This window comes from Anthonomus grandis, chromosome 3 (genome assembly GCF_022605725.1).
Source record: "Anthonomus grandis grandis chromosome 3, icAntGran1.3, whole genome shotgun sequence".
NCBI classification, from domain to species: Eukaryota; Metazoa; Arthropoda; class Insecta; order Coleoptera; family Curculionidae; genus Anthonomus; species Anthonomus grandis.
Genome location: NC_065548.1, coordinates 11,411,908 through 11,438,800, shown reverse-complemented (window position 1 = coordinate 11,438,800; position 26,893 = coordinate 11,411,908). Strand labels below are relative to the sequence as shown.

The 26,893-nt window shown below is 34.4% G+C and overlaps 1 protein-coding gene across 1 annotated transcript in view; it reads left to right on the top strand.

Moving 5' to 3' along the window:
• Positions 1–4,190: 4,190 nt before the first annotated feature.
• LOC126734082 (intermembrane lipid transfer protein VPS13C-like) overlaps positions 4,191–26,893 on the top strand; it is a 28,475-nt gene continuing 5,772 nt past the window's right edge. Inside the window, exons 1-36 of the mRNA XM_050437591.1 lie at positions 4,191–4,542; positions 4,701–4,858; positions 4,907–5,144; positions 5,321–5,480; positions 5,541–5,737; positions 5,789–6,023; positions 6,080–6,293; positions 6,401–6,838; positions 6,887–7,080; positions 7,139–7,272; positions 7,320–7,470; positions 7,524–7,793; positions 7,841–7,976; positions 8,033–8,412; positions 8,466–8,769; positions 8,825–9,001; positions 9,054–9,371; positions 9,426–9,740; positions 9,792–9,994; positions 10,655–10,826; positions 10,875–11,062; positions 11,115–11,511; positions 11,562–11,855; positions 11,912–12,194; positions 13,637–13,824; positions 13,873–14,114; positions 14,166–14,478; positions 14,530–14,732; positions 14,790–15,051; positions 15,378–15,662; positions 15,713–16,008; positions 21,354–21,809; positions 21,867–22,025; positions 25,788–25,986; positions 26,044–26,610; positions 26,662–26,858. Coding sequence (XP_050293548.1) covers positions 4,718–4,858; positions 4,907–5,144; positions 5,321–5,480; positions 5,541–5,737; positions 5,789–6,023; positions 6,080–6,293; positions 6,401–6,838; positions 6,887–7,080; positions 7,139–7,272; positions 7,320–7,470; positions 7,524–7,793; positions 7,841–7,976; positions 8,033–8,412; positions 8,466–8,769; positions 8,825–9,001; positions 9,054–9,371; positions 9,426–9,740; positions 9,792–9,994; positions 10,655–10,826; positions 10,875–11,062; positions 11,115–11,511; positions 11,562–11,855; positions 11,912–12,194; positions 13,637–13,824; positions 13,873–14,114; positions 14,166–14,478; positions 14,530–14,732; positions 14,790–15,051; positions 15,378–15,662; positions 15,713–16,008; positions 21,354–21,809; positions 21,867–22,025; positions 25,788–25,986; positions 26,044–26,610; positions 26,662–26,858 — 8,906 coding nt within the window. The 5' untranslated portion in view covers positions 4,191–4,542; positions 4,701–4,717. The remainder of the gene's footprint in view (positions 4,543–4,700; positions 4,859–4,906; positions 5,145–5,320; positions 5,481–5,540; positions 5,738–5,788; positions 6,024–6,079; positions 6,294–6,400; positions 6,839–6,886; positions 7,081–7,138; positions 7,273–7,319; positions 7,471–7,523; positions 7,794–7,840; positions 7,977–8,032; positions 8,413–8,465; positions 8,770–8,824; positions 9,002–9,053; positions 9,372–9,425; positions 9,741–9,791; positions 9,995–10,654; positions 10,827–10,874; positions 11,063–11,114; positions 11,512–11,561; positions 11,856–11,911; positions 12,195–13,636; positions 13,825–13,872; positions 14,115–14,165; positions 14,479–14,529; positions 14,733–14,789; positions 15,052–15,377; positions 15,663–15,712; positions 16,009–21,353; positions 21,810–21,866; positions 22,026–25,787; positions 25,987–26,043; positions 26,611–26,661; positions 26,859–26,893) is intronic.

The following is a 26,893-nucleotide window of genomic DNA, read 5'->3' as shown; positions in this document are numbered from 1 at the left end:
TTCTACAACAATGTGTTTTATTAAACGTATTCATCAAAAGTATGTACCTATTAGTAGTATTACTATTCACATATAAATTAGTAATAAACATTTAAGCAAGGTCGTCGTCGTCTCGGTTGCCGATACCGCTTTGCTCGCACTCGACGGTAAAATATGTTTGTAATATTATACTAAAACGGTACGGACGTTTTGGTAGGTGCGCGGTAGACCAAAATTGGTTTTTTTAACCTTAGCAATTAACAGAAATATGCGCAAATAGTAAAAAAAGTGGCTTTGCCACAAAGAGTTTTCATATTAAGTTAGGTGATATGTTGCCTCAGGCACCTTCACCGACCACACCCTATGCTAATTACTTCTTCGGCGTTGCGTCATAACTTCTTCGGCTACGGAACGCCATCCACATCTGAAGAAATTGATGAGACACGCTGATGACTTCTTTGGCAATTAATCATAATTTCTTCTTCTTCTTACTACTTCTTCAGCGTTACATCATCACTTCTTCGGCCTAAAGGACACTTCTGTCGACGACATATTGTGTCTTCTTCAGATCTGCATGACCTCTACGGCACAGCTTAAGAACAAATACCATCCACTTCTTCAGATGTGGATGGCATGTGTCACAGAAACGTGGTAAGATAACTACTGACCAACATCGAAAGGACACAATCACGCAAAATGGCGGCCCCCTAGTAGTGGTCATTTATGTTTCATTGAATTGGCAGTCCAGGACCAGGTATATTTATAAGTTCGTGAGTAGTGGTCATTAGACAGTTTTTGACACACAACACAAATATATAGTTTGGTAAATATGTAGGTTTTTGAAACCATTAAAAATTATCACGGGTAACCACTAACTGACTGACATATATGACATTTGAAGTGTCATTATCGTATTTCCCTATACCGGCACCACGAACTTAAAAATATACTAGTTATATAGCTAGTTATATCTGTGCTGGCAGCATTGATTGCAAATGGGCAACTTACATATGTCACACTGGATAGCAGTTTTCCTATCCTTGTTAGTGGGGCATATGGCACATCTTTTTCTTTTACTTTTTTCAGGAGGTACTTGAGGCTGCTCAGAGACTGGATTCGCAACCCCCAAAAGTTCAGCAATGATTCGTACATTTGAGTGCACCTTCTTGTTGGCCATTCTGAGTCGCAAATGTTCATTTATTAATTGTTTCCCAAAAGTTTTGATAAATGAGTATCGTTTTATTTCTTTACCTTTTGATGCAAATTGGTACAATACTCGAGAATTTACACCTGCAATGTTCAATATAGCAAAAAAAATTGCCATTGGCCAACGGTTAGTTCTTCAGGATACTGAATACAACGCACATTTCGCATCAAATGCGTCAACTCCAGATTTTGTTTCATTATAAAAATGAATTATCTCCGGCTTTTTGGTTGTTTCTTTGACAGAATTGTCATGATGCATGCTAGAAAGTAATATAACGCTTTTACTTTTTTTGGCACATAGCTCACTATAGTGGTTGAAGAAGTAAATCCAAACGTTGATGAATGAATTGCACGTTTTCGGTTCGGTAAAAATTCAGATGGTACAGATTTTTTATTTTTTCGTAAGGTTCCCACGTACGTCAAACTGTTTTTCTTGAGTTCGTCGACGAGTTCCACTGAACTGTACCAGTTATCCCCGGTGATGTTCCTGTTGGTGCCTTTCACACTCCACAAGCCTAAGTAGGTTATGTAGGCTTTGTTGCACCATCAAGTTTTATTTCGGAACCGGCATAAATCTGCATCAACGAGATAATGCGTTTTAGCGTCAGCCAAAACCTGCACTTTAATTCCATATTTGGCAGGTTTGTTCGGAATATACATCCGAAATCCACACCTTCCTCGAAACGGTACAAGCCTTTCGTCTACAGTTAGGTAAATTCCCGGTGAATAACATGACTTTGATCTAGCTACAAACTCATCAAATAATTCCGACACAGCGGCCAACTTATCAGTTTTTACTCTTTCTTTTCGGGTTTCTACATTGTCAAATCTGAGACAGCTCAATAAAAACGAAAATCTGGCCAGACTCATAGTAGCACGAAAAATAGGTCTTCCTGTCCCAACTGTTGCCCACATAGAACGGACGTCTTCATGATTAGATTTAAAGATGAACTGAAGATACAACAACCCAAAAAACGCCTTAATTTCACATATGTTGGTATTTTCAGTAAACGAAGGCCAAACTTTAGTTTGTGACTGAGCAAACCTTTTAGACTTTTTATAGTTTTCTCTGGTGGATGTTATCTTCAAATTGGTAAAATCAACTAACTTTTGTATCATCTCAATAGAAATTAGTAGACTCCAAGCATCTACAGGCTTACGTGGAGGATTATTACGAGCAGGGCCAATAAGGCCATGCAAGATAGTAACCAAATTATGAGCAGGGGTCCTATCTCTAATGCCTGCTGTTTTTGACCATTTGGTATTGTCTTTCCCATACCAACTGTTCCTGATGGGCAACTCTTCTTCTTCCGAATCGGAGTTTTCTTGCTCTGTTTCGGAATTGTGGTTGCTCAGTAGTTCATTGTCCTCTTTATTCGCGTCACTCTCTTTAGCCAATCTTTCTAGTTCCTCTAACACAGCTTCTCTGTTTGGAATATCAACGGATACACTTTTCTTGCTCGAGCCCATTTGGTTTGAGTCTTCCATACTTTCCCAAAAGTCTTCAGACTCTAAAATATTTCTTAACGCATCTTCTGACAATGCCCTAGAACTGGACGCCATTGCGTTGCATTTACTGAAAGATAGTAAAAAAACACATTTTATATCTATTAACTTATACCTTATGGCCACTAGTACCTATTCTTGTGAAATAGATAAATACCTTGCAAGAAATAAGAACGACATAGATACTTTCAAACCAATAAGCAGTTATTAACTTGTCGCGTATTTACTACCTCGAACCTCGCCGACACGAACGAATACTGAAGTATGAATCTATGCCGGCGAAATCACACGTATGGTATTGCGGAGGAGTACCGAGACAGCGAGTATCCAATGTCGCCAAACTTAAAAAATATACCCTATTTAAAAATAGGATGGGTCCTCAGGACCCATCAGTAGTAGCTACGGGTTAATATCAAATAAAAATGAGGTTAGAAAATTAAAGGAGTAATCATTACAAAGGAAACAAATTTTTTCCAAAGATGCAAGTTCGTGACTTGCACCCGCAGTCTGACAGTTCTCTCCAACTCGCTCTCAGTAGCTCAGTACTCAGTAGGAATCTGCTACTCAGAGATTGCTCGATTTCTTGTAATTTTATTTGTTTACTGAATGTCGCGCAATGTACCATTCTAGAATTATTTGTTATTGTTTATGTTTTGTGAACGTGTGAAGACATATTAGTAACTTTCTGTAAGTTTTTTATAATTTTACCATTTTAATTTAATTATATTTTTTGAAGTTATTTATCACAAAAAATGTCCGTAAATATTTTAAAACTATTTGTAATATATTTTAGAGTCTGATATAATGGAACAAGAACACTTGCTGAAATGCATCACTTCTAACATTTGAATTGGCATTTTATTTGTGGCGAAATAACTTCCTTTACAAAACTTTTCAATATTACACTGCCTCCACTTCAGAATAGAGTTTTTCCTTAATAAAAGGAAATAAAAAAGTTATTTTTACCGCTCACCACATATTTAAGATAAAAATTACAAAACATAAAAAAATATAAGTAGATAATAAAAAACAAAACCTACGATACAAAGAAAGTCGATTGACGTAAGGTAAAATTGAATTCAAACTTTAGGCTGTAGTAGAAAAAAAAACATGCTGCGCACCACATGTATTCAAAACCAAAACAATGTTAGGAAGAAAGTTGACTGACGTAAGGTAAAATCTAATTTAGTTTGCTTACGTGACAAAACTGATTATCACCACCAAAAAGACTTTTTTAATTTTTTAAATTTATACACTGCTCACTAGATAAAATAAAAAATAACAAAAAACAACAAAATTTTGCATAAGTATTAAAATATAAAATATATATAAAAGAGCGGGCTGCAATAAAAAAAAACTTATTTTATATGATATATTGAATAATATTGTGAAAAAAAAATAAATAAAAAATTAAATTCGGGGTAGAATGTAAAGATGACACATATAGAAAAAGAAGGTGAGAAAGCAAGCTAGCTTACACAAGTATATGACATACACTATACTCAGTAAAATAATGAAAAGTGTATTGTCTAAATTGAAACTCTAGTTGCAATTTTCATCAAATTGTGGTTTCGTAATCTATTTGCCGCAACTTTTAAAACTCCTATCCCAAATCACTCTATAAGATGGCGCCACAATACTCGACCAACCCCATCGAGCCGAGTTGCAACAGATGAAAATCGCCCTGGAAAATCGATACCAGTCCCACGCACAAACCGGGACGTCATGTGTATATAATGGACGGCCCAATTTGTCCAGACAAATTAATAAATTTAAAAATGCTGATTTGTTCCTATTAGGAGTTTTCTTGGATCAATAATAACACTGGCATTATCATTTTATTAGAACAAGGTAAGGTATGTTTAAGTATTATTAAATTTGGGTCAACTTAATATGTTAACCATATCATATGATTAAAAGAATTAGGCAAGTAGACATTTTACGATTCATAAAAAATTAATTGTTTAATCGTAAGGGCATTGTATCTAGAAATCGGGTGTGTCTTTTAGATAAATTATTCTCAAAGATGCTGGAAGGAACTGTAGCGAGAATCTTAAATCAGCTTCTGGGCAAGTACGTTCAAGATTTGGATACCGAAAATCTTAACGTGGGCATATTTTCCGGAACCGTTCAGCTTACCGATCTTAAATTAAAACCCGAGGCTTTGGTAAGTCATTTATTGTTTAGTCAGACTTCCATTACAGATTTATTCTAGTATGAGCTTAACCTACCGATAGAAGTAAAAATAGGAACCATTGGAAAGATACAGATTCAAATACCATGGAACGCCCTGTGGAATCAGTCCGTCGTGGTTAATATTGATGATATCCATATTATTGCCAACCCCGTGGTGAGTAATCAGGAGTTCGATGCTGAGAAAAATAAAAGGATTGTTAGGGCATTTAAGAAGAGAACTTTGGAGCTGTTAGAGAATGATGGAGGAGTATTAGGAGGTAAGAACACGAGATTTAATGACTCAGGAGGATCCTATCATCCCAATAATTCTTTGCATAATTTTCACTATTACTGGTCAAAACTTTAAAAGATGAATTAACTTAATTCATCAATTTCATATAAGTCATTTCCACGTTGAAATTGATTATGTACCGGATGCCTTTAATATTTACAGGACCTTCAGCATTCGCAGAACATCTAGTATCCCACATTTTGAATTATGTCCAATTGAATATAACGAACATCCACATTCGGTATGAAGACGACCTTAGTTGGACCACACCAGTGGCTGCTGGATTATGTATAGGTTCTATTACTGCCCAAAGCACTAATAGGTATAAATTAAATAATAATTCAAGTGAGTTTTTTCTGAAAAGCATATTTTTTATTTGCAGCAAATGGAAGAGAATCCCTTATGAAGCGACCGTGGACACCAGCTACTATCTAATTAAAATAGAAGCCACTTCCATTTACTGGAACACCAATAGCGCCCCAAAAAAGTGGGACTTACCATCTCAGTATTATCAGTGGAGAAACTCTATGGTCAAGAGCTTACAAAACTACTGTTATGAGGGAGAAAGTTTCAAATTTGGTAAAGTTCTTGAATAACATTTATTGATTAATTTTAAACCTCCCCTTTTAGTTCTTAGTCCACTAATATCCAAAATAAAAATGACCATCAGTAAATCGAACACTGGTCATGTAGCAGACATAAATACAGATATAGTGATCCAAGACTGTAACGTACAAATCTCAAAGGACCAATATGACTCCATTATGGCTATAATAAGTAATTTCGACAGGATGCTCATCAGCTGGCAGTACTTCTCCAAGAGACCCCAAAAACGTATATTAGAGGATCAGAAGGCGTGGTGGAGGTGCATGCAGATTCAAACTATTTTAAAGAGTAATGCTTATAAGCACTTTCTTGTAGATATGCTTGCTGGGCCACAATAGAACAGCGCATCAAGCCACTCACTTGGAGTAGAATTAAGCTTGTGAGATCGCAGTATAAGCAGTACATGGAAACTTATAAGCAAATTATTGTAAACCCCAACGACACTGAACTGAGAATGGATCTGCAGAAACATGAAGACAATTTATCAGTTATTAATGTGGTTATTGCTAGGCAGCATACACGACTACTGGTAAGTTCTGAATACAGGATTCTTCAGTTACTACCTGAAGTTTTGCTGGCTTCTTTCTATATCAGCAGTATTTATCCAGAAGCTCATATACAATTTTTACATTTCAGATGCGATCAAAGAGCCAAAGTGAAAAAAGTTTCTGGTCAATGCTGCCATCTCCAGAAAAAATCGTTCTTTGTCAAAAGATTGGATATTACGACCAAGACGAGAATCCGCGCCTGATTAGTCACTTATTTACATTTAAGCTAGGAAACTTAAATGTTACTTTGACCAGTGATTCCAGGGAAGTTGTGGTGGCGACCATAACCCAAACGTTGGTATCAGCAAAGCCAAACTTTCTGGATAAAATTTACCGGATTTCCTTGAAAGTCGAAGGGCTTATAGTGGAGGGAAATGGGCCTAATAACTGTTTGACCCCGATGGTTTCTTCGGAACACCTAAAAGATAGCCCTGCATTCTTTTTTACTATGATTCTAGAAAAATCGAAGGCGGATGCTCGTAGCTTACAAATGACTTTAAGTTCTGTGGAGTGCATTTATAATAAGGTAAGAGGTTTTATTTCAAAATGACCCAACTCACTCAGGTGCTTTTAGAAAAGCTTTCAAGAACTAGAAGCGTTTCTCCAAACCAGCAAACGTTCAGAAAGAATTAATTTATTGAAAAGCTTAAGATGCTTACCCAGTCTAATCTATAAAACCATAACGAAAATGATTTCAGACAAGTGGGAGTTAAATTTAAACTTAAAGTGTCCCTACTTTGTTATACCTGAATCGAGTTCCTGCATTGTGTAAGTCATATTCAGGGAAAAAATCATTGAATATCATTAATATTTTACCAATTTGTAGTCCTGAAGAACACGTATTGGTAATAGATTTTGGAAAATACTTTATCAGAACAGAAATATGTCGACAGACCCAAGTATCCGAAAGTACTACTAAGATGGAGATGGAAGAGCAGCTGTACTCCAAACTTCACATAGGTATGATCATATTATGCTATTCTTTATTTCTTTATAGTTAGTTTTAGATTGTACAAATCTACAAGTGCTGTTTTGCGATAAACATGATCACTGGAAAGAAGCTCGAAACGAAAAAGACTCAGAAATGCATATCGTGCCTAAAGCTGCTTTCAGTGCCATTTATGCACTATCTGCTGTGAATATGGCTACTATTCCAAGGTAAATTTTTCATTTTTCCAAATCATATTCATGTTGTAAATGTAATTTTATAGCCTTAAATTCAACATCGCTTGCACATCACTGAAACTCAACGTTAGTGAACGTAAAATCAGCTCTCTACTGAAGTTCTTTAATGTAGATCAGATAAGGATTAACGTAATAACTGAAGCTATGCAGCCGGATATTTATAAGCAGGATCGGATAAGGGAATATAGAAAAAATAAGATCTTTAGACGAGTCAGAGATCTGATAAATTTAGCAGACACTTACAAGTACAGGAAACATAAAGTTGTAAATGGAGATGTTGAAAAACTTAGCAAAACGTAAGTTCTGCAATTAAGTGTTATAATTTTTATTTGAAATATTTTAGGAAAAGTATTGATAACGAGAACCTCAAAAACAACATGAACGAAGCTTGGGCAAGAACAATAGATTTACCAGGTTTGGAAGATAATATCTCACCAAGCAATAACATCCAAATTTTATTTGGAGTTGTGGTCAACGAAGTAATCTTAACTGCATCACTTGAAATAATCTTAATGATTTCCTAAATTTTTTTTAGTGTTCAATGGTTTTCTCGAAATCCAGCGACTCCACTGACCGACAGTACCTCATGCTTCGCGTAGGTCAGTTCTCAATGGACGTCGCTTTTATGACCTTTGGTCCCGCATACCAAATGTCAATCCACAGCATCATATTAACAGATAAGCTCCACACCACCTCTAGCGGACAATATCTGGATTTGGTGTTTACTCCATTGCCGAACACTGGGGATGTTATTACGGTACTTTACAGGAAAGTGAGTGCAAACTGCAGAGACTTTTGGAGTCATTTTCATGGAGTCGAAACGTCTTTGGTTGCCAATTTTGGTACTCTTCACTTGCTGTTGCACCAGGAAGCTATACATACTTTGATTAAATATTCGAAGTACTTGTCAAACAAGTGAGTTTCGTCTTATTTATACAATGGGATTTTGTCAAAACTAAATATTTCAGAATCAAATACCAAACTTCTCCTTACCTGAAAACTTTGGTAAGAGAATGTATAGGAAGTATCAACAAGACGTTGCATAAGCCTTCTGAGGTGCCAGTACCACCTGGCTCGGTAAAGTTTTCACAGTCAGCAAGAATGAGTGATTTAAATATGGTAATTTGTGATGCCGACTATGATATCGTCAGCATACAATTGTCAGGACTAGAGATTGACTCACTGTTCAGAGCCAATGAGAGATTTGTATTCAGAGGGTATCTGGGCAGCATCAATGTTGATCATTTAAATCAAGTTACTCTTTATTCTAAGGTAAGTTATTGTTTACTTCAGCATGAATTTCTTATGGAAACCAGTTATTTTCCAGGTCCTCTATACAGACGAGGATAAAGTATTTGAAGTGAAATACGTAAGAAACGCTTCTCATATAAAAAACCATGAAGTACTTAGCAAGCAATATGAAGAAACTTTTGATGGTAGCTTCAAGTTTCAACTTGGTCGTATTCATTTCATATTTTTATATAAGCTCATGGTTCAATTACAGGTTAGCTAGAGCAACCTTAGCAAGTACCAACCCTAATTCCACTTTTTTTTAGAGATTTATAATGAACCTGGAAATAATAGAGTATGTGGAGTCCTATTTGAACTTAATTAGAAGAACTGTCAAGGCAGCGACAGATACACTTAAGAATAAAACGAAAATAAGTCTTGCCATTGGTGTTTCTGGTCCTATAATACTTATTCCTCAGAAATCGTCTTCGCCTAATGTTATTTTGATTGATACTGGTAATTTGAGAATTGAAAATTTCTTTAAAGAATCTGATAACCGAGTGGTTGAGAATATTCTGGTGAAGCTCAAAGATGCTACTATAACTAGAGGAGTCATGGGTTTGAGATCTTCTATAGAAACACAAGTTAAAATGTGAATGAACTAGTAATTCCGATTGTTAATAATTTTTTTATTACAGGAAACCTTAATGGAGCCCTTATGCATTAACATGGACGTTAAGAAGTTCACCAATACCAAAACATCTCAAAAGAATTGGGAAATCGACTCTATATTGGAAAAGATAGAAGTCACCTTGGGACAAAAGGATATAGCTTTAATGTTATCAGTCTATAACGAAAATATTGGTGAGGCTCAGCTAGTTGACCTGCTTCCAGAACAAATCAGATCTCCTATATCAGAAATTTTTGAGCAAGATGACAACGTTCGAGAATTGGAGGCGTTCTTTTGTGAGCCTAAACAGAAATTTCTGAATGCCAAGTTTAAAATTGATGAGGTAACCTTTTAAGTAATTAAAGAATTAGTCTAAGAAAAGTTTCAATTCCAGATAAAAGTGACGCTATTTTTCGATGCCAGTGAACTATTGAGCTCACCAATCAGAGACTTAAACCACGGACTATTTAAATTAGAGATATATGACATTGATAATTCTTTAATTATATATACAGATAAAAGCTCTGATGGCAAGCTTTCTGTCGATAAGATTTTAGTTGAAGAAATTGGACCAGATGCTAATATCAACAGCAAAACGTGAGTTAAATGTTTTGTCTAGGCATTATCTGTCATGATCAGATGTGATAATATTCTTCTGTGATTTACCTAATTCAATGAATATTTGATCTCTTTATATTCCCTTTCTAATCAGCTCTTTCAAGCTTTGTCTTCTATACATGCATGTGCTGAATTATTATCTGCATATTCAGTACAATTACTCATACTATCCTCTTTTTTTTTTCCTTCCTTAACTAGTTTATTGAACTCCCTTCTCTATCTGTTGATGGCTTAAGATCCCTGTTAAGGCTTGACGAATTTAAATAGACAAAGGTTAGAGAAAGACTCTAAGATTTAAAAATTTTGGAACCATAAGATCCGAGGTCATGATTCTCCCATCAATTTTTCTGGATATGCTTTGGAGATTACTGCTGCGTTAATATAATCCGCAGAAAAATTGAATTATTTCCTTAAGTAATTGAGATTTCTGCCTTCCATCATAATTAGGATGTGAAGAAACTTTTCTTGTTGTGTTCGTCTTTAATGTATTTATTTACTCACAAAGATATGGTAGTCTTTTGTAATGTTCTAGTGGTATTGGGTTAAGATAGAATATGACTTATATCGCTTCTCTTATGAATCAACTTATTTGCATTATACCTCTGTAAATAACTTAACTAAAATTTAAATTTTCTCTAGAGTTTTAGGTGCTCCAGCAGAAGATGGTAGAAACAATAATATCTGCAATATTACCGTAAACAAACCGCCCATCATAGATGTGAACTTTCATCAAAACAAAAGCGGTGACAAATCAGCCGATATTATTGTCGGTAGAATGTGCTTATGCTTATCAATTCCTTTCTGTGAGAAGGTAAGAAAAGTGATCCCTGAAGAATTAAGCTAAAAAAATCATTTCCAGATGGCCCTTTACATTCTGGAATGTTTACCAAACAACCTTCAGGATATCGGAATAGTAAATAAAGGATATGAAGCAGAAATGACCAGTAGGGAACCAAAAAGACTTACCTCCAACAGCTTAACTATATCCTTAAGAGTTAACAAACCTGAGCTGATGTTTCTGGTTGAAACTACTTCCAACAAAAAAAGGTTACACTACATCTAATATTTCAACAGATATTACTATATAAGTCAATTTTAGGTACTTTATAACTAAAAGCGAGATAATGGTCGACCTTTCAAGACATCGTAACCGCCTAAACTTAATAATATCCCTCTCAGGGCTTCACAATCTCTTTTACGACCTGAGTGAATACTCTGATCAACCTTATGTGGTTTTAAAACCTTGCGACGTCGAGCTTACTAAGAATGTCGAGGATTCCACTGAAAAAATCGTCCTAAATGTCTCAGGGGTTTATGTAAAAGTTTGCTCTGAAGTGGTACATTCACTGGATGATATTATAAATGATATTGAAGAGCATTTTAAAATACCTGACATGGAACTTGCTAGAAATGTCAACAAAGTTGAAAAAACAAATATTACTGAGGTCAATGAGGAACTGTGGATGCCAAAGAAAATGGACGCTTATATCGATAAGGTAAGATTTGTTTACGCTGCAAAGTTTATAAAATCGACAAGAATTTTCAGGTTGAACCAGACTGCCCAAGGCTTCCGACTCACGTGTGCAACCAAGTACTGACCTTACCAAAGTTTGAAGCAGTACTCATATTAGAGCTGGAGAAGATGCAAGCTTTACTGATAAAAACCTCTATAGAAATCCATGCTCAGGACTGGAACTACCTTTTAAATTGTACAGCAGACATTACATTGCAAGCAAATTATTTTAATGAAAACATGCAGAGTTGGGAGCCATTAATTGATCCAGTTTTGGTTGAAGAGAGTGACTATAGGCCGTGGGGATGTCAAGTTAAAATATTTGTGGTAAGCAATATAGTAATAAATAATCTGTATCTTCTTCAAAAAACGGCATTTTTTAGGATAAATCTCAACCAATTAATGATAAGGAAGAAAATCTACCAGTGCCAAAGAAACGCTCTTCCAGTAATACGAAAATGAAAAAATCCTCCAGGTCCTACACCACCACAGAAAGTGAGGATTCCGGCGAGGATATGATTTACCTACTGCCTACAAATCTGGTAAATCATACCACCAACAGGCGAGTAAAGACGAGCCTGAGTACTTTTTTGGATGACTCTGATAGTGAAAATGAAGAGGGAACCATGGAGAAACTTGCAGCTGCCATATCTGATTTATTTACTGGTAAATCATATTAACTATTAGATTTGCTGTCATTTACTATATACTATTATAAATTCGATAGTCCAGGCATCATGGCATCAACCATTTACTTCCTAATCTTTGTATACTTTTCAACTGCAGCTCAAGTATTTTTTCGTCAGGTTTTCTTCATGAACTGGAGAAGAAGATGAACTTCATGTCTTGTAGAAGTAGTAGCGATAATTGAAAATTAGTACAAATCATTTTTTTTTAAATAAAATAAAATAAGAGGACAGAAAAAAATTATAATAATAAAAATGAAGAGCAACATTAAATAAGAAAATCAAGAAACGAGAGCAAACTAAGAAAAAAATGCCTGATAAAACCTTAAACAATGATCGTAAAAAAACGCTCTTCATGGTGTTGCTTGTGGGTAATACTATATTGGTGATGAAAAACAAGATAACATAAAAAAGTACTAAAAAAGGGACGAATTAAAATAATTAGATAATAAAGTAGTAGTGACTAAGGAGTTTGATCTTAAAGGTGACCACTTAATTGAAAGCCGAAAATTTCAAAAACTAACTGGACTATTGTCATGAAACAAACAGCATGTTTTTATAAAAGGCAAAAACACAAAATCTACAGCATCACAGAAACATAGATTTTGTGTTTTATATTTTTGCCTTTTATAAAAACGTATGACCAGCATCTTTGGGAAAATGAATGAATTTTTCGAGTTAAACAGCATGTTGTTCAAAAGATTCTTCTTTATAAATGTTTAAACAACATTGTTTGGAAACGAATTTAAGTAAAGTTTAAGAAATATACGCCATTTTAAGCAGTGGTGCCAAAGCACGATGTTTGATCTTCGTGATAACCACTCACTTCAGGTAAACGGAAATCATCAAGGTTTCTATCTGCTGAAAAATGTCTCTCGACTAAAACGAGCCGATTCCTTCTTAACTTTCACTCCAATTGTTTGCTCTAAACTACCTTCCTTCGCAAGAGAACTATTTGCCAGAATACCAGAATAATCTTGTATTGCTTAAACGTTTTAAAAACACGAATGGTCAGCACTTTCAGTAAGTCTTCTTCAAATTCTTTCATCAAATTTTTTATTTCTAGTGGCTTTGGAGATGATCCTACTGATTCGTTTTAAATAGGGAGTAAGTTGAATTGCAAATTCTTTTGAGGCAATTTGTCGTCTGCTCTGTAATATATTTCCATCCAATGTTTTAGCCAATGATGGAATGGCAAGATGATTACTGATATAATATAAAATTCTGCCTTGGCAAAGAGGTTAGCAACATCTTCTTGTGGTCTATTAGGCTCTTCTAGGCATTTTATACACTTGATGGTAGCAACAATATTTGATAAAGAACTTCGAAAGAGTTTTAGTTCATGAACTTTTACGATCTTTTGAGGAAATAGTACTGGATTGGATGATGGTCTTAATAAAATGGTTATAATCCTGTTTGCAGGTGACTGGAATGAAAACGAAGATAGCGAATGCGACCATTCAAGCGAAGACGAAGAAGAAGAGAACCTAATTTCGGTAAATGAACGACCGAAACAGCATCCTGAAGAGCACAAGTTTCACAGCTGTGTATACTTTCTCGTTAATGCTAAAGATTGCTTAAATCTGACCATAACACCCGCATTTCTTAGGGTAAGATCTGTATAACCTTTTGGAGCATAAATTAATTAAATCTTACAGCTTTTTAGCGAACTGATGGCCCAATACTCAAGCAAAATCTTTTCCGTAAAATCCTTACGGAAAACTATAGAGGTGACCAACGATATAGGACCTCAAACAAAAGTGGAACTTTTTGAAAAAAACTCCGAAAAAGGTGGAAAAGATGTTCTGATCAATGTAAAAAGATTTGAGGCTGAAGATTCCATCCCAAATAGCCCCACCAGGCATCTGGTTTATCACGAAAGCACTGCTCTGGATGTTCAGTAGGTTTTAACTAAAATTTATCAATTTGTTCTAATCCAGCACACTTTCAGGCAACTAGAACTAGACCTTCTCGAACTAGACCGCGACTATGAACAGGGATACGATTTTGCCACTGTAAGAAGCTTGAGGTTTCTTCAGGAGACAACCGCGTCCTTATATGACAAGATCAACAAGAATTACTTAAAGATATTTGTTCCGTTCTCCCTTCCGGTTCAGACAAATTGCTCAAAGCGAAACTGGGAGAAGCTGGTAAAGCTCCAAAGTATGAACAACAGTAGCATCCCAACAGCAAATTACTGTTTGGCAGTGAGACATAGAGTGGGAAGACATGGAAGGAGCATCACGGTGTCTTCACCTCTTCAAGTAAAAAACGAATTATTAATATGGCAAAGGTTATTGGTAAATGGTTTTTAGATTCACAACGAAACATGTTTTGCATTGAACATCCTTTATCAACCATCAGTACTTCAGCAAATGAATGTGGAACCTGTAGGTGATGTCACTAATCCATTTGAAACAACTATGAGAATAGCGATTTTGGAACCTTATGAGACTTATAACGTACCTCTATTTATTGCTTACCATTGTAAGCTTTTCATACAACCTGCATATGCCGAGTAAGAAATTCTTATGATATTTTTATTGGGTTATCATTAAAAGTTTCTTATTTTTAGAGGGCATTATGCATCAGAATCAGGTCTATGGTGGAGAGATATGTCGAGAGAAATGGATGCCACCTATAATTTAATTTGTAAGCCGAAAAACGAATCTAATTTGGAAATATTTGCTTTAAGAGTGACAATGCAGAGAAATCTGGAAATTAGGAATAATTTTGCTCGTGCGGTGCCCAATTACTTGATTAAATTGCTGCCTCCATTGACGGTGCAGAACTTTTTGCCTTATACCTTAGAGGTGGAAAATGTCAGCTTAAAACAGGTTCGTTGATTTATTCATTGGAGAGATAAATGAAATTATGAAACTTTAAAATTAAAAAAGCACAAAAACATTTTTTAATTTTTGATTGCATTGCGCAGAGAACACTATCCTAAACGAATAAGAACTGAACAGAAGGTAGGCAAAATTAGATGAGAGAACATGATGTTGCTGTACTTCTTTCACTTTTCTTTAATGGAGTCTTAGTTAAACGCTTGTAAAAAAAACCTCAATTTGATCTATTTAAACTTCTTATTTCGGAGATGTTTAAAAAAGTTTAAACTATAAACGATTTCTAAGACAGTATTTCACTCTATTAATGTTTGCAGGTGGTAAAAGCCGATCCTGGTGAAAAATGTAGCATCTATTCCCTTGACCTGTCACGAGATGAAAAATTCGCCATCAAAATGACCTACAATAACATTACGTGGAGTGGAACCCTAAACGTCACTGGCCATTTAGATGACAAACTGATCCCAATGCTCTCCGACCAAAATCCAGCATGCAAAACCGTCCACATTAATGTTAAGTGCGAAAGGGATGGCACTTGCAAACTGATCTTTTACTCCCCTTATTGGATTGTCAACAAAACGGGTCTACCATTAAAAATCAAGGTAGATTACTTGATTATATTATTACATCACATTCCAAGGTCTTTTTCCAGGCATCCCATGCTCAAAATGTTCAAGAATGCCCAAATAATGACATCTTATTGTTCACTTACAAGCGGCATAGCAAGCAAAGCCTAAATATTAAGGTTCACGACTCGATGTGGTCAAGTGACTTTACAGCAGAGTGCTCCGGTACCACTGGATTGATCATTTGCAAGGATAACGAGCGAAATAAGAAATATATGTTCTTTATGAGCTCTAGCCTTAGTAACTTTTGCCCTAGACTGACCAAAATAGTTACTTTGTCGCCTAGTTTCTTAGTTAGCAATTATACCAGAAAATCGTTAAGGTATGTAATTTTTTAAAAAGTTTATAGCTGCAAGGACTCTATTCCATTTAGTTGATTTTATGCGAATAAGATTTAAAAATTAATCGAATAAACGTCCACCCATTAAGATGCTAGCACGTAGTATCTTTTAATTAACGTGCTTTTCGTTGAATATTTTAATTGACTTCAAATTCATTACCGGCGTTTAATCAGGTTTTGCTAAATAATTTATTTAATTAGAAATTCTCCCATTAAATAAAAAAATAATTAGGATTTTAAGAATTGTGGAATGTTTAATTTAAATTAAGAATGCTGGAAATATAAATATGGAAAAAAATTAACAATTATAAGTAATTAATAAACTACAAATATAATCAGACTTTAAGGATAGTAATTGAGTTTTAAAGAAACATAATCCAAACATAATCCTTTTGATTAGAAAACTGTCGCTTTACAATATTCCAATAAATTTGGTTATTTATTCAATCAAAATTATGTGGTTTAATTAGCTATTAGTTAAAAGTAATTAGCTGCTTACTCTGAAATTCCTAGTTATTGGTAAGGTTGGTATTTCCACGTATTTTGTAATAGAAATGTATAAAGATTACTTAATTAATAACTTATTTTAAGCTTAAAAATTAAATCTTAAAAACTTAACAATATTATATCTAATAATAAATTTGATAAATGTATCCAATAAAGGTCACTTAATTAGTTGGTGATATTATAATCAATTAAAAGCACTTAATTAACACTTAGCTAATTATGCATATTTCACTTTTTTTTTCAATTTAATATTGAAATTGATTATTACTTATATTAAAAGCACTTAATTTGGTCTAAACGAGCAGGGAAATTTATTAGTTGCATAAAGTAATTAACTAATTAATTATATTCTTAATTAATATTTTTTACAGTCCGAAAATGGTCAATTTGGAATTTTTTCCTGCGAAAACTTATGACTTTCAAACGTTTTTTGTAACGTATTTGGAACGTTTCAAGTCATTTGGTTTCACTGGAAAAGTTGCATGTCTTATAATTTCCAAACTATAGACTTTCAACATTTTTTATTATAAGAGCGTAGCTCTTATTATGGGGCTCTCCCGCAGTGGAGTTTTCGCACAAAATTCGGACCGGTCGGACAAAAGTGTTTATAACTTTGGTTGTATTTGAGTTATAGAAACGACGTTTACCTTTTTATAATCTAGAAATATGAGGCTTTAATTTGATTATTTTCAAATTTTCATCTGTTTTTTTGTTTAGGACTAGAACGCCTTCAAACTCAAAAAAATTTTTTTCATCGATTTTGGTCAAGGGAATTCGATACAGGTCGCAAGGGTTTCTTGAATATTATGAAATTTAACAGATCGATTAGAGTTAATGAGGACCTTATCTGTATAGTTTTTGGTTATTCTCAGCAAACGGGAAGTATTTTTTTTAACGCTCAAAGTTTCAGACATTTGTGATATTCTAGCCCTTCTGACGGTTTAACGGTATCTTTCCGGCAATAGTGACTCACAGAAGATGTGTGCGCCTTATCGAGAGCTACAATTTTTATTTAGGACTTTTTTTGAAAAAATGTTTTTTTTAGGAGAAAAATCAAAAAAACCCAAAAAAAATTTTTTTTTTTTAGTTTTTTTTGTGTAAAATTTTTATGGTGCAAAATTTAAAAAAAAAATCATTTGGATTAATTAAACCTACATCCTTTCCGAATAAAACAAAGTATTAAGTTTAACGCTATCATTTATACAGGGTGAGCAGCGCTCAGTTGAAAATACCCTTTTTCACGCTTTTTTTCTTCAAATATTAAAAACTTTTTATTGGCGGCACTTAGAGGTTTCATTCAATTGGAGCATTTAAAGAACCTTTTAAAACCAATTTTTCGACACACTCTACAATCATCTACGTAGAGCAGTTTTTGCTCTACACTATTTTTTGACTTTGACGCCTAATACCGCAATGGCTATGCCACCTACGAAGACCATTTTTGCCCTCAAACACGCGGAATTTATCTGGCTATAATTCACTAAATCCGTTTTATTTCATATATCACCATTTTCCAAGGAAATTCAATTTTCCATGATAGGTCCCAAAAAATCGGTCAGCTGAATATTGGTACCCCTACGGGCCCGATGATCAGGGTATAAAAACTAATGTGGTCTAGCACCCAACAAGTGCGCGTCTCCGTGGCAACGAAACCGACGATTTTCGCCCGTTTCCACCTAAAATAAGACCCTTTTTATAATCGAAATTTAACTACTAAAACCGATTGGAATCGGTCCAGAATTGACGCTAAACTGTTCCTAAGGCTTTATACTATTTTTCCATGTACAAATCATAAGGTAAAAACCTTTTTTTATACCCGAAATCATCGTCTGAAAATGGTCGATTTTGACGTCTACGCGCGATTTTATTGCCGACTTTTACGTTTTGACAGCATGACGTCAACATGGATGAATTGGCTCGGACTTGCTTCCTAATTTCATTGATAAAATGCTTAAAATAGCTCAGAACTTCCTGAAATTGGTACGGAATTATTCCAGAGACTCTGGAGAATCCGAATATGTGCATATCTTTTACCAAATCGGGTTCTTTTAGCCGTGATAATTCGGCAACGTTTTAGCAATTTCCGTGTAATATAATATAATATTCATGCGACACAGTGTCTATACAAGGCATTTTGCTAGACAAAAATTACAACACAGTGGGTCCTAATGATAAAAAAAAAATCTAATAGGGATTTAATGAGTATTATTATTTTATGTGGTAATTTTTTTTTTTTTTGAAACTTTTTTTGTATTTGCCCGATTTGAATGAAATTTGGTATTTGGGTTTGGTTTAGGGTATAATTATTAATTTTTTACAAATTTTTGAAATATTGAGTTTTAGGGTCACGTGACTACCAAAACTTTTTTCCTATGGGTCCGATTGGATTGAAATTTGCTATTTGGGGTTTATTTATGAAATAATTATTGGTTTGTATCAAATTTTTAAAATATTGAGTTTGAGGGTCACGTGACCATCAAAAGGTTTTTCCTATGGGTCCGATTTGATTGATATTTCGCATCTGGGGTTTATTTATGAAATAATTATTGATTTGTATCAAATTTTTAAAATATTGAGTTTGAGGGTCACGTGACTATCAAAAGGTTTTTCCTATGGGTCCGATTGGATTGAAATTTGGTATTTGGGGTTTATTTATGAAATAATTATTCATTTGTATCAAATTTTTAAAATATTGAATTTGAGGGTCACGTGACTATCAAAAGGTTTTTCCTATGGGTCCGATTGCATTGAAATTTGGTATTTGGGGTTTATTTATGACATAATTATTGGTTTGTATCAAAGTTTGTTAGTTTAGGACTTACTTTAAAATTTGCCAATAATCATTTTAGAAAAAAAAAATGGTACGGTGGGAAAAAACCAGTTTTCTTTTGTTTTTCCCACTGTTTCATTATTATCTCGGATTCTGTAGCTCCGATTCAATCCGTTAATGGTTTATTGCATTCCTTATTCCGTTTCTGATAATCTTTTGCTTATTTCATTATATTGGCCTTAATATAAAGGCCAATATAAAATAAAGGATATTAGAAAAGACATATGGCAAAACCAGTTTGGCATATTCCAATGCAGGTTTTTATGATACATGATTTGCTAAAAATTTATCTTTTATTTAGGTAAAATTATTGAATTTTTACAAAGGGTTGATATATTATGCATAAGTGTGTGCTGGAGTCATATTATTCATTTTAGCATACTTATTTTCATCGCCATAAAAAAACACCTTTATCAGGCGTGACCTAGACCTAAGTCTTCACCAACCTTCATCCTCCTGTACTCTTAATTCTTTGCTTGAAAAATGCATTAAAGCCTTCGAAATGTATAAGGGATTGGACATAGAATAAGAGGAGATTAGTATAAAATACATCGGTCGGTTTTCAAGGGAACAATTCAGGGGAAAGGTGAATAGTGAGAATACAAAACTCATTGCTCGAGGATCTACACAGATGGCTCATCCAAAATCTTCAGAGCAGCTGTTAACGAGTTGCTTGCCACTTGGATCGCCAACCTTTGAAGGAATAAGGCCGAATGGATGGAGTAGAGCGGAGCTCTTATCACATCATGGTTCTCAGAAGCATGATACCCCAAAAACCGTAAAAACAAATAGTGGTTAAACTCACAGCGTTGCCGGGGCAGCACCTGTTAAACAATCTCTTATAAATAGTCCTTTTTTAATTAGTTTCCTCTGACCAAAAGCTTTTCTACTGGTCCCATCTGATCAAAGTTTAATGAAATATCAAAGAAATATGCATAACTTGTTAAATTATGCATATTTCTCCAAACATGGTCAATTTTGGAACTTTTTCCTAAGAAAACTAATAACTTTGAAACGTTTTTGGAATATTTGGAACCTTCTAAATTGTTCGGCAGTACTAAATAAGCCGTAAGACTTATAATTTCCAAGCTATAGACTTTTAATTTTTTTAAAATTATCTATGCATATTTGCTTTATAGCCCAAAAATAATCAACTTAAAGAAGCCGTAAGACTTATAATTTCCAAGCTATAGACTTTTAATTTTTTTAAAATTATCTATGCATATTTGCTTTATAGCCCAAAAATAATCAACTTAAAGAAGCCGTAAGACTTATAATTTCCAAGCTATAGACTTTTAATTTTTTTAAAATTAATTATGCATATTTGCTTTATAGCCCAAAAATAATCAACTTTAGAATTTTTACATGACAAAACTAATAATTTTCAAATGTTTTCTTTAACGTTTTTTGAGTATTTGGAACCTTCCGAATCGTTTCGTCCTACTGGAAAAATCATTGGTCTTATAATTTCCAGGCTACGGGCTCTCAAAGTTTCTTTGCTTATTATGCATATTTGTCTTACAGTCAAAAAGGAATAACTTTCAAAAGTTTTTGCTAATATAGTTGAAACCTTTTGAATCATTTGGTACTACTGGAAAAGTCATGTATTTTATAATTTCCAAACTATAGGCTTTCAAAAGTTTTTATTAAATTATGCGTATTTGTCATAGAGTCTCAAAAAAGGTTTATTTTGGATAGTTTTGCTGGAAAAAATTAGTAACTTTCAAACGTTCTCTTCAACTTTTTTAAAATATTTGTATTCTTCTGAATCGTTTGGGACTACTGGAAAAGTCGTACGTCTTATATGTTCCGAGCTATCGCCCTTCAAAGTTTTGGTATTTCACAGCAAAATCTAATTTTTTAAAATTAATTAGTTATGTAATTAATTAATAAAAAATAAGTAGTTATGGCCTTAATGGTACCTAAAATAAAAATAAAACTTTCATATGACACCCACGTAAACCATCCTATTCCTCAATTAATATTTTAGGTTTATGGAAGACAACGAAAGAACAGACCTCTGGATTGACCTAGAACCATGCCAAACAGTCACATACTGGCCAGACACAGCAACTATGAAAATCTTCGTAAAATACCGAGAAAGCAACTTGATATCTCAAGCGATTGGCATCTCAAAACCTCAAAGAACAGTACTAAGAATGGACAAAGGAACAGCAATAACAGTAGAAGTGACGGGAGGTACCTCAGGTCCTTTTTGTATAACATTTAACAAATACAAGCCGGGAGATTCTCCAGTTTTAATTAGAAACTACTGCTCCGACTTGTATTTGAAAATTCAACAAAAAGACCAGAGCCACGTGAGCTTAGTAAATCCTAACCATTGCATGTTGTATACATGGGATAATCCTGTATTGCCTCGAGTGTTAGTTTGGAGTGTTTATAATAATAAAGGATCTGGTTTTACGTGGGATATTTATAAGGATGGGTTAGTATTTATTAACAGAGTTTTAATTAAAGGCTAATAAGAAAATTATTATTGCAGCCATGGTGAAGAAAGAATCAAGTTTCATTCGGTGTCTAAGAATACAGATGCCCAAGACTCATCTTCCAGTGAGGATTCTGATAGTTCTGATAGTACACCCAATAAGTTGAATAAGCAAGTCCGAAAGGATAAAATTGTTATTTATTGGGCTTGTTTTGTGTAAGTATCACCAGTTCCAGATTTTTTTATAGGTAGAGACGTATGCACGTATGAGTATAGAAGCATTCCCAACTTGAGGGTCCAGGGGTAAGCAAATGTTGTGAAAAATTATGGCAAACTTATTGGTCAAATTGGCAAAAAACTCTTCACAAATCTGCTGTCGAGGCCTTTCTACATTAAGGGGGCACATAAACACTGCGTATACACAAAATTTACAGATTTGGCATTAAAAAACTTGCAATTTAGAGCATATTATTATAGGGAATATAAATTTTACCTTAAAAAACTGACGGTGTAAAGTTTTTTAGGCTCACGGTATAGACTAGGTATTGAAATACTTGAAGTTTGGGATATTCAAGTTTACTCTTTAAAAGACTCGCAATTTAGGGCATTTCTGTACTGAACAGAATTAGTTTATCTTTAATTCTTCAGAAGAGCTGTATAAGAGTGAAAATGTATGTATTTAATTGGCTTTAAATTAAGGTTATAATCTGGGAGAAGTCTGGTCTGACTAGAATAATTTATTCTTGGAAGATACAGAATTCAGGATGTTTGGACTGGCTTTAAATTGTGTGATATTTAAGGTATTTCTCTAGTCTGGCTGTATTCATTAGGCTTCAAGAAATTTGGATTAATAGGTTTTATACTATAATTCTAGGGTCCATATAATTCTAATGTCCAGTATAGTTCTAATGACCAAACATCAAAGGACCCAAACTTAACTTAAATAGTTTTTTTTTCTATTGAATTGATCCTAAAATACTCGAAATTTAAGGTATTTCTAGGGTGGCCTGCATTTATTTATTTAAATAGGGCTAGCATGGCAACGACTCGTTATTTAAGGGTAATTCTCAATTGGTTGCACTTATTTCACTTTAAAAAAACATGAAATTTCGGATATTTGTAGACTTCAGTATTGATTTATTCTGAAGCCTTTCAACTCACCATTTAAGAAATTTCAATGAATTTTAGCCTGGAAGACTGAATGTGTAGGAGAGTGTTCCACAATCAGACACAAAATAGATTTTGCTAAGTATTGACCTTGTTTATTGAACCAACCAAAATATGATTATCACTAAAATAAATTAAGACTAAACATAAGTTTTTATGGTAGAACAAACATCATAAACTAAAAACTAATTTAAAAAAAGTTTGTTTAACAAAGGAAGGACAGTTGTCTGTTAGTGGAACACACATGTTCCACATCCAGACACTGCATGTTCCACAATAAGACAAAAGGTAATAATGTTTTAACGAACTTCTAAAGCTGAAAAATTTACTTCAAACTTCAAATAAGATGTTGCCGCTTTGTTGTTCCCACATGTGCTGGTTTTGGTAACACCATCTTAATGTTTTCCAAACATACCAATGAGACGTCTTCTATTTCGGGGTAAATGAAGCTGTTATTATACTTAACGGACTTTCTTAAACATTTGACCTCGCATTCCTTATCCTTTTTACAGAACACTTCAGCTATGTAATAAATTTTTTTCTTCTTGTCCATAAATTCTATCAAAATTAAATCGCCAACTTTTTGCTCTTTATTAAACTTATCTAGAAGTGGTGGTGGATCGATTTCTCCTACAAAATCAATATAATCATCGGAACTTTCGGTTACAAGCATCGCCGCGTCTTAATTTTTTTCGTCTGTTGAGTCTTCATCGATTACTTTTCTTTTCACGACCTTATTCTTCTTAACACTTTTTTTTCTTTCTCGCTCCATTTGTTTAGCTTCTAGGGCCATCTTTTCTGAAGTGTCCGTGGCGATAATACTTTAAGCTTTTTCTCTCTTCTTTCTCTGATTTTTTCGTTCTTCAGCTTTTGGGTATCCTTTAAATTGTTGTGGACTTACCAAAGTTTCTTTGTGATTTTGTGTAGGTGTTGTGTTTAAACTAACTGATACTGAAACTAAGGAGTCTGACATTATGTTTTCTTCAATGCATTTTGATGTTGATGGTTGATTTGGATCCATAAGTCGTTGAGCTTCTTCATTGTTTTGATCCACATTCCTAGCAGTTACGCTGCTAATTGCAAAGTCGTCATCTGTAAATATGAATTTATCGAAGGGATAAATCCCAGTGTTTCGAAATCCGGATTTGATATTAGCGGCAGTCATCGATTTTTCAAATGCATAAGCAACACAGCCAGCGTTATCAAAAATAGAAACAGGTATCCCAGGGTGCTCTAAAAGCCATGTTTGTAAGGCAGTATTGTAGAATGATTTAAACGAAAAAAACACCGATACATCTAATGGTTGCAGCTTGTTGGAAGTTTGTGGCGGTAAGATCAAAATGATCACTTCATTTTCCTTGGCTAGATTTATTCCTTTTATCGTTAGATGACTCTCGTGATTGTCTAAAATTAGGAGAGAAGGGTTTTCTTTTGTGCTGGACGTATGTTTAATGAAGTGCCTTACAACGCTTGGAAACAATTCACCAGTCATCCATCCAGAATTGGAAACCAATCCCAAAGTACCATGCGGTGCTCCATAAGTCATTCGAGGATTAAACTTTTTTCGTGGAAAAATGACTGGTGGTATTGTATTCCCGGATGCCGATTTAATACAACAAGTGGTGACCAGTAAACCTCGTTCGGCGCTCGTGCAGGAAGAGACCTGCTTGATCCCTCTCTGAGCAACAATCTTTTTCGGTTTTTGGACTTGTTTGTTGTTTTTGACTGACTTTGTGCTTGTTGAATGATGTCGTTCTGGAGAGGCTACATCCTTCCGGCTGGCGAAGACTTAATTCTGCATGTCTGGACATAAATCCAGGAAACCATTCACGTCCAGCTTCCTTGTTTATTTGCCAATTTTTCGGAATTTTACAATTATTAATAGTTGCCATTTCATAAGCCAGTTTTCTGATATTAATGACCGTTTGTCCGTAACACATTTTTGAGCAAGTTAATACGTAATCGGCTAGGGCTTTTTCTTGAAATTTTCAGAAAAAACTTTTCTACAAGCATAATTTGAAGCCATTTTAATCTCTTTGGTGGGATTCGGTTTTTGCCTTTTTACATATTCATAAACCGTTTGAAATTTTAAATTGTATCTTTCAGCTGCTTGTCTTAAAGATATCTTCTCTTCGGTGACTGCTCTAACAGCAGCTCTCATGGATTGTTCATCAAATTGCCCTTTATCGCTTTTTCGCTGACGTCCTCGAGCCATTTTTCCTAAAATATAAATTAAATTTTTACAAAAACAATTACTTTTTCAACAACACTCCAAACAAGCGTTGTGTTCAACAAACATGCTGTCTGAAAGTGGAACACAACCTACAATACAAAATTAAATTTAACCGTGACCTTCATATATAACCTACAAAAGTAAACTTGCTTATAAAATGTCGACAAAATAGCCCAAAATCTGATGTAAAGGTTGTTTTTGTAATACTAGTTTCAGAAGAAAAATTAGAGCATATAATATCATATCAACGATAGAAAAAACTTACCTTGAAAAACGATTTTTTATTACAAGTTTGACAACTTGCGGCGGGAATTTCAAAATTACATGCTTTGTCTGATTGTGGAATATTCTCCCCTATAGTATTCCTAGGATGGTCAAAATTGATGCATCCTTGAAAGACCAAGAATTCAAGGTTTGTAGATTTGATCATTTGAAATTTGTCTAAAGTAATGATTTAGCATGGAAAGACTAGGAATTCTCAGTATTTCGGGTAATATTGACCTGACATCGTGCGGCCAAATTATTACCTTAAGATCTTTATATGAATCTATTTATATTTTTACCCTTTATTGTTCTAGAGATGGCCCCCAACGAATTCTTCTATTCACACAAGAACAAAGAATATACGAAAACATTCTGGCCAACTATTTCCACGAGCATTGCATATTCGAGACCATCTTATCTGTAGCTGGACTGGGCCTCTCGGTGTTCACATCAGAAAATGACAAAAAAGAGCACATGTACGCCAGCATCTGTGACTCTCCGCCCATTTGGGAGGTAAAATTTAGCACGAAACACTATTGAAAGTAGTTCTTAGTTTTATTGAAATTTAAGGTAAACGTGGGTCACAAATGGAAAACGCTCACTTTAGAACTGGCCTCCTGGATCGAGGACAAATACAAACGGCACAACAACACGCACAAAAAATGCCAAATCAAAGACTACGTGCACATCGATTTCGAGAAGATGTTCATGCTCAAACCGTTCTTCGCCGAAATTCGACGAACTTATACCCCGGGACTAAACTGCCATTTTAGGAAGTCACCTAGGTTTCAATTTCTCGACTTTAAGTTGAATTATTTGCAAATCGATAATAAACATAGCAATTGTATCGTGCTACAACCAGTTTTCAATAGCAACGAGTTACAGGACAAATATTGCCATCATCGGCCTTTGGTACGAATAGAAGCCTTAAAGCAAACCGAAATGGAATTTGATAGAATAAGATATGTTAAAATTAGTTTGAGAGATATTAGTTTAAATATAGAAAATGATTTGTGGACCAAACTCGGAGGCTGTTTAAAGGAATGTAGGAAATTAGGGAGAGATTATAGCTGTACAGGAGCCTTTGTGGTTGATATTTCCTCTATTAGAAAGGATATTACTTCTTCCCTACATAATGTAAGGTAAAAATAAATATTTAGTCCATTGAAGCATTAAAATCAATTTTAGTATGGAGTATATAAAGACCATCAAAGCACCTCTCGAATTGAAAATTTCTCACTGAGCGGCTTTGGTATTCAGCTAATGATCTCAAATCGGATTCAAATAAGTATTCTGAGCGACACCACCAACTTAAATAGAGTCTTGGATTACTTATTTCCTTATAATATGGCTCCGTATATGCCTGCGGAAGGCGTACATCACAAGTAATTTGTTATTTAAACATTTATTATACAGTGTG